Genomic DNA, 12,982 nt, shown 5'->3' with positions numbered 1-12,982 from the left:
CATTTCCTCACAGCACCTATATAGGCACTGTGCCCATTACTTCTGGCACGGGAGATGTGGACGATGACACACTGAAGTGAACAACGCCACTTACCAGCCTGAAGGGGTACTGCTCAATTTTCTTTTCCAGATCCAGTCTGACACCTGGGAAAAATTCTAATGCAAGGAATCTGTGGATAGAAGTCCATCAGATATACCAGTGTTTTGCCGTAGCAAATCAGTGTGGAAAAGAAGTTACATTTGAAACAGTCATCATAAATGGCTTTTTTCATATTTATTTTTTCATATTTTCCACAGGAAACCCTTTAGTCATATACATAAATCGACCCTTGCTGAATTCAGAATGTGGTCTACTTTTCAGAAAAATTGATTTTACAGTGGTTTCCATCACAAACTGGATGTAGATGTAAAGTACAAATATTCTGAAAAATGTGCTAAATCTTAGGAAAATTCCCAAACTGTTGTAAAAAAGGTTTTCCATACAGCCATTTTAGGTAGCATACCAGACTTTTTGGTGGAGCATTTGTTTCCTACAGTCTCCCTCCCAAAAGAAAAATAAATGATGTTGGTGGGGAAAAAAGGGCGCAAGTTTGGCATGGATACCTTCTGTAGAAAAGTCATAGAAGCCAGAGCTCAAACTACTACGAATACCCATAAAAGGCCTCAGCACTTTATTAAAAAAGCCTCAGTAGTTAAGGGGCTAAATAAGTTTTGGAAAACCTGATGAAAAAATGGCATTGCATAAAACCATGTATATACACAAATATGCAGAGTATAATAAGCTATAACTTTTGTTGAGGGAGGGAAGGGCTTTATGACCCACTTAAGTTTCACCTCTCGTGAGTCCTGGCCCCACCCCACCCCAAGCTGACAATGGACACAAATAGCACACTGCACCCTGCACATCTGCATAGGTCAACATAAAATTATTAAATCCCCCTAGTCAGCAGAGGCTAATACTGAATACAACCCTCCATCACCAGCAAACTTCAGTTTAGGTATCAGTTCGACCAACCCTCACCTTCATCTTCATTAGCTGTGAACTCAGCATCTTCTTCCTCTTGGGTACAAAGCATTACTTTTCCCGGCATTGCCACATTTATTTTCTTCAGCTGCTGAAAATACACATAAAGAACTAAAATAAACCAGTGAAAACTTCACACTATGTCCTTAAAAACAAAGTATTTAACATATCTTTAGAACCAAGAGTAAATTACATTCACCTTTGCTTAAGGAGATAGCTGACCACTCAGCATCTCAGCCTGTGGGAACCAGGAAAAATAAAAGTCGATACCATTTAAAGAGGGTGCTCATGGGAGGCAGCTCAATATAAATCCTGCATAACCATTGTGAAACAGATAACTCCATCAGATGCAGAGAAGTGTTTGGTAGGTTTCCTTCAGTGCTGGCTGATATAGGGTCCAAAATCCACGGCTAGCCAAGCTGCCAAAAGAAGAATTATGCAACTTGGTGTGAATCAACAGCTCTACATGCCAGGAACAGATGCTCACTGGGAACGCAGCATAATCCGTTCGAGGCATGTGTGCTGTAGATACACATGCTTTGCATAGACTATATAGCAGTTTTCTCCCAAAGTGGTGGCTAACCAGTAGATATTGCAGCGGTTTGCAAAAGTGTTTTTAGTACTGCTTGGCCTACATTGGCTTGCTGACATGCTAACACATCCACACAGTAATGTTTGGTAAAAGTGTGTGGTGTGGACTATGTTGCTGCTGTACAAATGTCAGCTTTAGGGGTGTTACCTAAAAAGGCCATAGATGCTCCTATTATACAAGTGGAATGTGCTCTAGGAGGTGTAAAGTTCGTTTAGGTTTAGCACTTAATCCATTTAGCAGTCCCAGATTTAGAAATGGGACTGCCTTTGTGAGGTGCAGCAAATGCAACAAACACTTATTTTGTGAAAATCTTTTGTTCTTTCAATGTAGAACAGTAGCACTGTTCTGAAATTACGAGTATGAAGAGCTCGTTCTGCTCCCGAATCAAGATGAGGAAAGAACACGGGCAACTCAACTGATTGGTTGATATTGAAAGCAGAAACCACTTTGCGAAGGAACATTGGGTTGTTTGAAGAACTAACCTGTCTCGATCTAGTTAAATTCTTATCAGCTTAAAGCTTGTAGCTCACAAACTCTCCTTAATGAAGTGATTGCAATAAGGAAGGCAACTTTTCACAAAAGAAACTGTATGGGACAGTTGTGTAATGGCTCAAAAGGTGCAATCATGAGCCGTGAAAGCACAATGTTCAGATTCCAAGCTGTTGCTTGAGGTACTCTGGGCAGTGGCATTCTCTTAAGGCCCTCCATAAAGGCTTTAATTACTGGAACCTCGAACAGAGATAAATGTCTGTTTTGCAAATATGCAGCTACTGCTGCAAGATGCAAACAAATGGAAGTGTAGGCTAAACCTTCAAGCTGTAAATGCAGAAGACAACAAATTATATTTTGAGTAGATGCATTTAGAGGATCAATATTGTTATTAGTACAATACATAACAAATCATTTCCATTTCGCAGCATAGCATGCTCTGGTAGTAGACTTTCTTGCTTCTTTAAGAATGGTCAAACATTCTTTTCTGGTGGCAAGTTAGGATACCCAAACTCTAGGATTTCAGGAGCCAAATCACTAGATTAAGCTCCTTGGGATTTGGATGTCTGACTTCTCCATGGTTCTGCGTGAGAAGACTGGAATTGTGATATAGCTTTTGATGTAGAACTACTGACAGTTCTAAAAGTGTTGTGAACCACGGCAGACGAGCCCAAGTGGGAGCTACTAGTAACAGTATGACAGATGTTTGCCTGAGCTTCCGAACCAGAAATGGAAAGAAAGGGAGAGGCGAAAAAGCGTAGGCAAATATCCCTGACCAATTCATCCATAGGGCATTGCCTTTGGATAGAGGGTGTGGGAAACTGGAGGCGAAGTTTGGGCATTTTGAGTTGTCCACTGTGGAGAACAGATCTATTTATGGGAACCCCCACTGTTGAAAGTATGGAAGGAGAAGAAATGCGTTACTTACCTGTAACAGCAGTTATCCAGTATTGGTATCTTTCATAGATTCACATGCCTGAATCATTCCCCGTCGTCGGGGTGGGAGTCCCCGGTAAATAATTATAGTAATGTCACATGGACATATACTTAGTACTAGGCCAGAGGCCTCACATTAGTAGCCTATCTAGGTCCTTATGTAAAAAGGACCAAACTTTGGCCAGTAGCCAATCAGCTCTTATCACCCTCCTGACCTTCCTGGAAGGAGCCCTTGTCCCTCAGATTTTCGTAAGCACCGTGCCAAGTAGTACCTACTGAGAAGACTTAGGTGAGCCCTTCCAGGGGAGGTGGGTGGGTTGCATGTGAATCTATGAAAAATACCAATACTGGATAACTGCTGTTACAGGTAAGTAACGCATTTCTTATCCAGTATTATGGGTATCTTTCATAGATTCACATGCCTGAATCAGAATAGCAAGCAATAATGAGCACATTTCTAACATACATGTTGAAAGACATAATAAACTTATCATAAGTTGTTACACAGATTACATGATACTCACAACCTGATAAGAAATGTGCGACAAATTACCTGGAAGGTGGGATGAGAGGAAGAAGGCTCACCTCTAATGAAATAGATGACGTAGGACAGCCTGTCCTACTGCTGCATCCTTCATAAGTTCCGAATCCAAGCAGTAGTGCTTGGTGAACGTATGCGGCGTCTTCCATGTCGCCGCTCTGCAGATGTCGACAATGGGTACCCCAGCAAAGAGCGCCATGGAGGTGGCTACCGCTCTAGTGGAGTGTGCTCGGACCTTTGAAGGCAGAGGATGGCCCGCCTGTTGGTGACAGAATGCGATGGCCGATGAAATCCATCTGGAAATGCTCTGTTTTGTCAATGCTAAGCCTTTCCTGGGCCTGCTAAATGCAACAAACAATTGGTTAGACTTCCGAAATTGCTCAGTCCTGTGTATGTAGAATTTGAGACATCTCTTGAGGTCCAATGAGTGCAGAGATCTTTCAGCCGCAGATGATGGATTTGGGAAGAAGGATCTCAGGACAATAGGTTCATTGAGATGGAAAGAGGACGGAATCTTTGGTATAAATTTTGGATTAGTCCTTAAGATGACTGTCATTCTTAAACTGGATAAAAGGATCTTGCACAGAAAAAGCCTGCAGGTCACTCGCACTCCTTGCTGACGTGAGCGCCAGTAGTAGAGCCGTTTTCCATGATAAATATTTAAGATCTGTTTTATGAATTGGCTCGAACGGGTGTTTCATTAGTTGAGCTAGTACCACATTTAGTTGCCATGTAGGTGGTGACGCTCTTACTGGAGGGAAAGTCCTGAATAAACCCTTCAGAAACTGTTTGACCAGTCTGTTGGTCCATAGGGAAGCGCCACACGAAGAACGTCTAAACCTGGAGATGGCCGCCAGATGGACTTTTATTGAAGCGTGTGCCAGCCCTGAATTGGCTAGGTGGAGCAAATAGGGCAGAATTTGTGCTGGAGTAGAATTGAACGGATGCAATTTCTGAGCCTTACACCACAAACAGAACCTTTTCCACTTAAGGGAATATGTCTTATTAGTACTTTCAGCCCGGGCCCGGGCTAGAACGACTCTGCATTCTTGTGGAAGATCTAGATTGTGGAACTCTCTGAACTCAGGAGCCAAGCCGATAATTTGAGAGATGTTGGATCCGGATGTTGGACTTGTCCCTGGTTCATTGTAAGGAGATGAGGGCATGTCCTGAATAGAATTGGAGGTTCCAGCGATAGCAGGTGTAGTTCCATATACCAGTGTTGGCGTGGCCACGCTGGGGCTATCAGGATCATAGTACAACTCTCTGCTTTCAATTTCCGGAGAACCCTTGGGATCAGGGGAAACGGTGGAAAGGCGTAAGCAAAGGTCTTGCACCATGTCATCGAAAAAGCATTCCCTAGGGATCCTCTCTGGGGAAGCCAGCTTGCGTAACGTTGGTATTTCGCATTCACTTCCGTCGCAAAGAGATCCAGGTGAGGCTTGCCCCAACGGGAGAACACTGAGTCGAGCATCTTCTGCTCGAGCTCCCACTCGTGGCAAATTGAGCGCTGTCTGCTTAGCGAGTCTGCCAGGATGTTGTCTACTCCTGGGACATACTCTGCCCGCAGAGAAATGTTGTGCTGGAGTAGCCACCTCCAAATTTGGGGAGATTCGCGAGACAACGTCTTGGATCGAGTACCTCCCTGTTTGTTTAAGTAGTGCATTGTGGTGGTGTTGTCCGTCCTCACAAGCACTGGGAAGCTCCTGATTCGGGGAAGAAATGCCCGAAGAGCTAAGCGTACTGCACGTAACTCTAGCAAATTGATGTGGAGTCGTTTTTCCCCCACTGACCACTGACCTTGTACTTGCAATTCCTGAAGGAACGCTCCCCATCCTTCCAGTGATGCGTCCGTGGTTATGACATAAGGAGAGACTGGGAGTAAAAAAGGAAGGCCTTTGTTCAGGTTGTCGCCCAGAATCCACCATCTCAGAGCCTTTTTCATGACCTGAGTGATCTTGATCCAGTCGTCGAAGGATCCTGTACTTTGGATCCACTTATTTGTTAAAGCTTCCTGTAGAGGTCGCATGTGGAGACGACAATGTGGAATGAGAAATATGTTGGAAGACATCATTCCTAGCAACGACTTGAATAGTCGAACCCTGACTCTCTTTTTGGTCTGAATTTGTACGGCCAGGTTGCTCAGCTTGACCTGACGTTCCTTGGAAGGGAAGGCTTTCTCCTGTTGTGTATCCAATGTCGCTCCTAGGAAATTGAGACGTTGTGATGGACGTAGATTTGACTTTTCCTGGTTGAGCGTTAGACCTAAGTTCTCGAAGAGACGAAGGCAGGCGGTAGAGGACTTGGCCACTCCTGTCCGAGTAGGAGCCTTGACAAGCCAGTCGTCCAGGTAGGGAAAGACTTGATGATGATGCTGGCGAAGGTATGCCGCTACCGGAGACAGACACTTTGTAAAGATGCGTGGAGCTGACTTTAGGCCGAATGGTAAGACTCTGAACTGGTAGTGCCTGCCTGCCACTGTAAACCTCAAGAATTGTCGATGACTCTTGTGAATGAGGATATGAAAATAGGCATCCTGGAGGTCCAAGGATACCATATAGTCTTTTGAATTGAGCAGGTGTAATACCTCCTGAAGGGTAACCATACGAAAAGACTGCTTTTTGAGGTATTTGTTTAGGTTTCTCAAATCCAGTATCGGTCTCCACTGCTTCTTCTCCTTTTTTCTGATCAGGAAGAATCGGGAGTAGAATCCTCTCCCCTTTTGTTCTCGAGGAACTCTTTCTACTGCCTTTTTCTGAAGCATTAGCAAGAGTTCCTGTTGAAGTATGATTAGATTTTTGTGTTGCGCCGGACATGGTGGATTTGGAGGAGGATGTTCCAGAAACTCCAGAGTGTGTCCGAAGCGGACTAACTGCAACACCCAACGATCTGTAGTAATTTTCTTCCAATTGTGAAGGAAGTTGGTAATTTTTCCTCCAACTACGAATTGTGGAGAAGAGGTGGAGGCCAGCTGGAGAAAGCAGTCATTGACGTCTGTTAGTGTCTTTCTTCCCTCCTCTTCCTCGAAAGGACGACTTGTTATATGAGGATTGTCCTTGGTGTTGTTGCCTCTGCTGATATTGAGGTTTGTACTGTTGGGAAGAATTATAAGAGGACTTGTAACCTTGATAGTTGCCACGAGACTGTTGTCCTCGACCTCTGGAGCCTCGAAAGGAATTCTGCTTGAATTGTAGAGAGCCTAGGGCTTTCGCCGTTTCGGTATCCTTCTTAATGCCTTGCAGCATGTCATCAATATGTTCACCGAAAAGGCGCTCCCCATCAAAAGGCATGTCGAGGACTTTGGCTTGCACTTCAGGCCGGAATGCTGTGGCTTTAAGCCAGCCCTGGCGCCTTAAAACTGCTGCTCCCGCCAATTGACGGAACCCTGTGGAAGCAATATCCAGGGCCACCTCTATCATCTCTGAAGCAGAGCGTTCACCCTCCAGCAAAATCTTTTTAACCTTGTCTTTCTGGTCTTCTGGAATCGCCCCCAGATATGGGGCTATATCTGCCCATATCTGCCGATTATAGCGACCTAGTAAAGCCAGAGAATTTGCAGCCCTGATTGATAGGGCGGACATGGAGGAAAATCTCTTGCCAATGGCGTCAAGCTTTCTTCCTTCTTTATCAGGAGGAGCGGTCATTGTCGCTGACGGATTGCTGGACTTCCGCTGAGCGGCTTGAGATATAACTGAATCTGGTTTAGTTTGACCAGTCAAACATGCGGGTGCAGTGTCTGGGGCTTTGTATTTCTTTTCAAGTCTAGCTGGCACTGGAATGAGAGAGAGAGGAGTTTATTATTTTTTGTCCTTGCTCCCATATGTAATCGATTACTGGAATGGAGCGAGCTGATCTCTTGAATGGTTCTTTGAAATCATGAAGAAAACAGTCCTTCGTTTCCGATGCTATTTGGATGTTGAATCTTGCAGCCGCTCTTCCTACGATATTATGGAATCCCCCTAAGTCCTCAGGGGTTGAATCGTCCTGTACTTGGTCTGGGGATATTGGATCTGGGTTAGCATTATCATCAGAATCCATATCATCGTCATCATGTATTTCGCCTTCTTCATCCTGGGCCTCATCAATTCCCATTTCTTCCTCATATTCTTCCTCATCCGTTGAATTTTGAGGAGGAAATGTCTCTTGTTCCTGATGCACATCCCGCGGGAGAGGCCGCTGTCGATGTTTAGGAGTTTGGGTTTCCTGTGGTACCTGTACACCAGAGGCAGGAGCAGATGATGGAAATCTTTGTTTATAATCTGAAATTAGAAATTGTAGGTCAGAAACAATTGAAGCTGGGAGGCACACCATAGGTTGAACCGTGGTATGCTCTTGAACTGATTCCTGAATTGTAATTTCCTCAAAATCTTCGCAGTCCGAACTCTCATGAATTTTGATGTTTAGATGAGAGGGACTGGATGCTATGGGAAACATGGACTGATCTTCTGGATCTTCCGTTTCTAGAAAATGCGTTGGCAACAACTGTTGGACCTTGCTGGGCGAGGTCATCTCTGGTGTGACCAAACGTGACGACATTTTAAAATGTGTATATATACACTTCAATGAGGGAGAGCCTTTGGAGTGTAAATCCCTTGACGCGGTGTCTGTAGATGGAGTAGCGTCTACTATTTTTGATGTTTCAGGCGATTTAATTATCATTGATGTCTTCGTCGACGACGACGATGACCTCGTCGACGGCGGCGTCGACACTGTAGCATTCGACGACGACGAAGTCACCGTCGACGGCGCCGTCGACGGTCTCGTCGTCGACGGTCTCGACGTCGACGGTCCCGTCGACGACGGTGTCCTCGCCGACGAGGAACTCGTCAACGGTTGTATCTTCGTCGACGGTTGTATCTTCGTCGACGGTTGTGTCTTCGTCGACGATGGGATCTTCGTCGACGAGGAAGTCCTCGTCGACGGTGGGATTTTCGTCGACGCTGGAAGCTTTGCTTTCGCCGACGATGAAGCAGACGTCGACGGGAGCGCTGTCAAAGGCGACGACGACAACTTTTTGACAGGAATGACAGAAGATATTGACCTACCCATCGTCGACGTGGTAGTAGTCGATGCCATGGAGAAAGTAGACGCCGTGGATGTCGAAATAGAGACTGTCGACAACGTCACAGGCAGGCTAGACGACATTACAGCAGGCTTTTTGAATTCTGTCATCTGAAGAGAAGGCTTGACCTTAGGATGACATCAATAGACTTTGACTTCTTGTGAGGAGGCGCCACAGACTTATCTGGAGATGACTGCCCAGGCCTTTTTGAAGCAGAGAGGAAGCTCTTGAATGAACACTCGCTCTCACCTGAGGAGACTACCTGCTCTTTGTTTTTAAGTCTCTGGAGCCACAGAAGCAGTCGCCCTTCCCTGTCCTTCAATGTCTTGACCAGGAGAGTGCGACAAATCTTACATTCCTTGACAGAATGCTGAGGATAGAGGCAATATAGGCAATCTTCATGTTTGTCCTCTATATGTAACCTCATTTTACTACAAGAGGCACAGGGTCTAAAAAGCCCTTTTTTAGGAGTAGTAGCCATATTGACTATCAAAACTTGAAGAATAAAGGGATAAAAGGATAATATCCAAAGATATATGAAGAAACCTGAGCAGAGCTCAGTGGAGACTTCCTTCAGCACGACGTGCGGTAGAAAATCTGAGGGACAAGGGCTCCTTCCAGGAAGGTCAGGCGGGTGATAAGAGCTGATTGGCTACTGGCCAAAGTTTGGTCCTTTTTACATAAGGACCTAGATAGGCTACTAATGTGAGGCCTCTGGCCTAGTACTAAGTATATGTCCATGTGACATTACTATAATTATTTACCGGGGACTCCCACCCCGAAGACGGGGAATGATTCAGGCATGTGAATCTATGAAAGATACCCATAATACTGGATAACCTGGGATGATGTTTCCACTCATGAATTTGTTGCCGCTTTCTGCTTAGCAGGTCAGTAATCTGATTGTCCACTCCTGGGAATAGGACTTTTTGATGAATTGCCCAACGCCAAATTGTCTGAGAAGGGCGTGACTGTTGCTGAGAATGAGTCCCTCAATGTTCTTGTACATAGTGCTGTCATATTGTCGGTGTGGACTAGAACAACTTTGCCTAGGCGGTGAGACTGAAAAGGTTTCAGTGCTAGATGTACTGCTACAATCTCTAGATAATTGATGTGTAGAGCTTTGTACCTGTTGTCCCATTGACCTTGAATTGTCAATTTGTGAAGATGGGCACCCCAGCCTGTGAGGGATGAGTCTGCTGTTAACATAATATGTTGAACAAGGTTGATGAAAGGCAGGCTTTTTGAGAAGTGTGGTGTGTTCCACCACTGCAGAGAGCGATGGGTGCGGCTGTCTACCAACACTAGATCCGTTAATTGACCCAAAGACTGATTTCACAGATGTGCCAAGCACTCCTGTAAGAGGACGTATGTGCAATCTTGCATGAGGCACTATTGCGATGCATGATGCCTTAATCCCTAGCAGTTGCATGAACATTCTAGCTGCCAAGTATTGATTGGCCTGAAACCGTATTAGCAGAGATTGAATATTCTGAATTCTGGCTGCATTGGGAGAAGCTAGAGCTGTGAACATGTTTAGAGTTGCTCCCAGAAAAGACTGCATTTTTGAAGGCGGGACTTTTGAGCATTGACTGTGAAACCCAATTGGTAGAGTAGGTCAAATGTAGTCCGAGTGTGATGTAAACACCTCTGGTGTGTGTTGGCTTTGATGAGCCAGTCTAGGTATGGTGAGACATGAATCGGTTGTCTTCGGAGATGTGATGACACTACAGCTACACATTTTGTGAATACGCTGAGAACAGTAGTTACTCCGAAGGAGAGTACTTTGAATTGATTGTGTTTTCCTGCATTCACAAACCTGAGGTATTTGCGATGAGCTGGGTGAACCGGAATGTGAAAGTATGCGTCGTAAGTCCAGTGTGGACATAAAATAGCCTTGCTGTCGCAGTGGAAGGACCTGTTGAAACGTGACCATGTGGAAATGTTCTGAAAGCATGTACAGATTTAACGTCCTTGGATCTAAAATTGGTCTTAAGGAGCCATCCTTCTTGGGGATCAGAATGTACAGAGTACACTCCTGAACCTTAGTACTGTAATGGAATAGGTTCTACAGCTTCTTTTGTTAAAAGAGCATGTATCTCTTGTTTCAGAAGCTGTAGGTGTTCTGACGAGTTTGTGAGTGTGAGGTGGAATGTTGGGAGGATTGCTTGTGAGCTCCAGGTAATAACCATGTCGGATAATGCCTAGCACCCATTTGTCTGATGTTATGGATTACCAAATGGGGAGAAATTATTGAAGTCTTCCACCGACAGGTGTTGGATGATCGGGGGAAAGCGTAGGCAAGACACTGCTTATTGGGAGAAGGGGAGCTACGTGTTGACGTGCCCTTACAATTGTTTCATCTGTACCCTCTTCTAAAGAAACCTCTACAGGACGACTGTTGCCTTTTGGATTTGTAGAAGGAAGTGTTCGGGTCTGAGGACGTAGTTTTAGACTCTTCTCTATAGAATGAGTGACGAAAGGAACATCTGTTTGATGGAGATTGCAGTGCTCCCATGGATTTCACCACGTCTGTCTTTTTTAATTTTTTCTAAAGCCTCATCAACCTGAAGACAAAAAGATGTTTGCTAAAAGGAGTGTTTAAAATAGACCGTTGTACTACTTCTAAACCTTAAATTCTAAGTCAGGCATGCCGACGTAAGAGAATGCTGGTATTAACTTCTCTCGCTGCAGTGTCAGCAGCATCTAGTGCACATCTAATAGAAGTATTAGGTATAAGTTTTCATTCTTGGACTAGCTCCTGCGTATTTGTCTTGTGCTCTTCTGTGAGGTATTGAAGTAGGCCTTCCATCTTGTCTATGTGTGCCTTGTCATACCTAGCTAGTAGGCCCTACATGCTGGCAATTAGCAGCTTGAGCAGCAACCCTTTTACCGGATGCATCAATAAGCTTTGATTCCTTATCTGGGGGAGGTGCATCTCCAGATGCCTGTGAGTTTACTCTTTTACAAGCATTGGAAACTACCAGGATATCTTGAGAGAGCTGTCCTTTAATGAAAACCGGATCAGAGAGTGATGGTTTATATATTTTTTATCAACCCTAGGTGTTAAAATTTGTGCACAAACAGGGTCCTTAAAAATGTCATCTGCAGGTCTCATCATGCCTTTTAACATAGGGAGATTGGCGGACTGTGTAAAGACCCTAGTGTCTCAAATAAATAAAGCGTTATCTAAGGTCTCTTTGTTCAGTGTAACAAATAGTTTCTAACCTGTCGGTGTAGTTTTGCAGCTTGAAGAATTTTCTGGATTCACATGTTGTGCATTATTCCGCCACCTATTGGTTGGGTCCGGAATTTTTGTATTTCTTTCCTTTCTTTTTATTGTTGTTGGTGGGAGTCGACATAACACCATTTGTGCCCTCCTGTGACGTTGACGGGCTTCCTTCGGAAGCACCTACCTTTGGTCGCCATCTTTGGATTTTTTTTCCCCTCTTCTCATCTTTCCTGGCTGAGGAGGGTGGGTTGGCTAGTGAATCAAGAAAATTCTTCAAGCAACAAAAGACCGACAGGTAGGAAACTATTCGTTTTGCAGCATGAATCTCTTCTTGATTCACATGCTGTGCATAGACTTTGTAGCGGTTTGCTAGTCTTGTGGTGGCTGGGTGGAAGATGAGCTTTGGTTTGTGAATAGATGTTTGAAGACATTTTGTCCTACTTGTGGTTATTTATTTATTTGAATGTCCACACAGTAATGTTTTGTGAATGTATGCACTGAAGACCATATTGCAGCCATGCTGATGTCTTGAATTGGATTATTTGCTAGAAAAGCGATAGTAGCTCCTTTCTTTCTAGTTAAGTGTGCTTGAGGGGCACCTTGTAAGGACTGTCCTGTTTGCTTGTGCTATCCATCTTGCAATGGTGTTTTTGGTCACCGGTCTTCGCCAAAAACTATTTGCAAAGGATACAAAGAACTGTTTTGTTTTCCTGTATTCATTGGTTCTTTCAATGGAATGCATGACCGCTCTGCACACACGTGAAACAAGAAAAGCTCTTTCTGCTTTGGTCTTTGGCTTTTGAAAGAAATCTGGTATTTGTATACTCTGGTTTATGTGGAATCTAGATACCACCTTTGGTAGGAATTGGGGATCTGTTCTCATGACAATCCTGTTAGTATGTATTTGGAAGTAAGGTTCCTGTAGTGTTAGCACCTGTAGTTCACCAACTCCACATTGGGATGTTATTGCGCTAAAAAGCCAGCTTTTAGTGTGAGCATTTGTGGCATTGCTTTGTGCAGTGGTTCGAATGATGCTTTCATTATTTGTGCCTGAACTATATTCGGGGTGACAAATGTAAAAAGAACTATTGATGGACAGAATGCAG

The 12,982-nt window shown here is 44.3% G+C and overlaps 1 protein-coding gene across 4 annotated transcripts in view; it reads right to left on the bottom strand.

Moving 5' to 3' along the window:
• SRCAP (Snf2 related CREBBP activator protein) overlaps positions 1 to 12,982 on the bottom strand; it is a 1,816,344-nt gene that overhangs the window by 1,350,541 nt on the left and 452,821 nt on the right. For 3 of the 4 annotated variants that reach the window (XM_078652845.1, XM_078652847.1, XM_078652846.1), the window contains one exon: positions 1,022 to 1,112. In XM_078652845.1, coding sequence (XP_078508971.1) covers positions 1,022 to 1,112 — 91 coding nt within the window. Of the gene's footprint in view, positions 1 to 1,021; positions 1,116 to 12,982 lie in introns of all 4 variants that reach the window. The other variant, XM_078652844.1, reaches the window with a different exon arrangement.

Source organism: Lissotriton helveticus, chromosome 7, assembly GCF_964261635.1.
Source record: "Lissotriton helveticus chromosome 7, aLisHel1.1, whole genome shotgun sequence".
NCBI lineage: Eukaryota > Metazoa > Chordata > Amphibia > Caudata > Salamandridae > Lissotriton > Lissotriton helveticus.
This window is presented reverse-complemented; position numbering and strand designations above follow the sequence as displayed.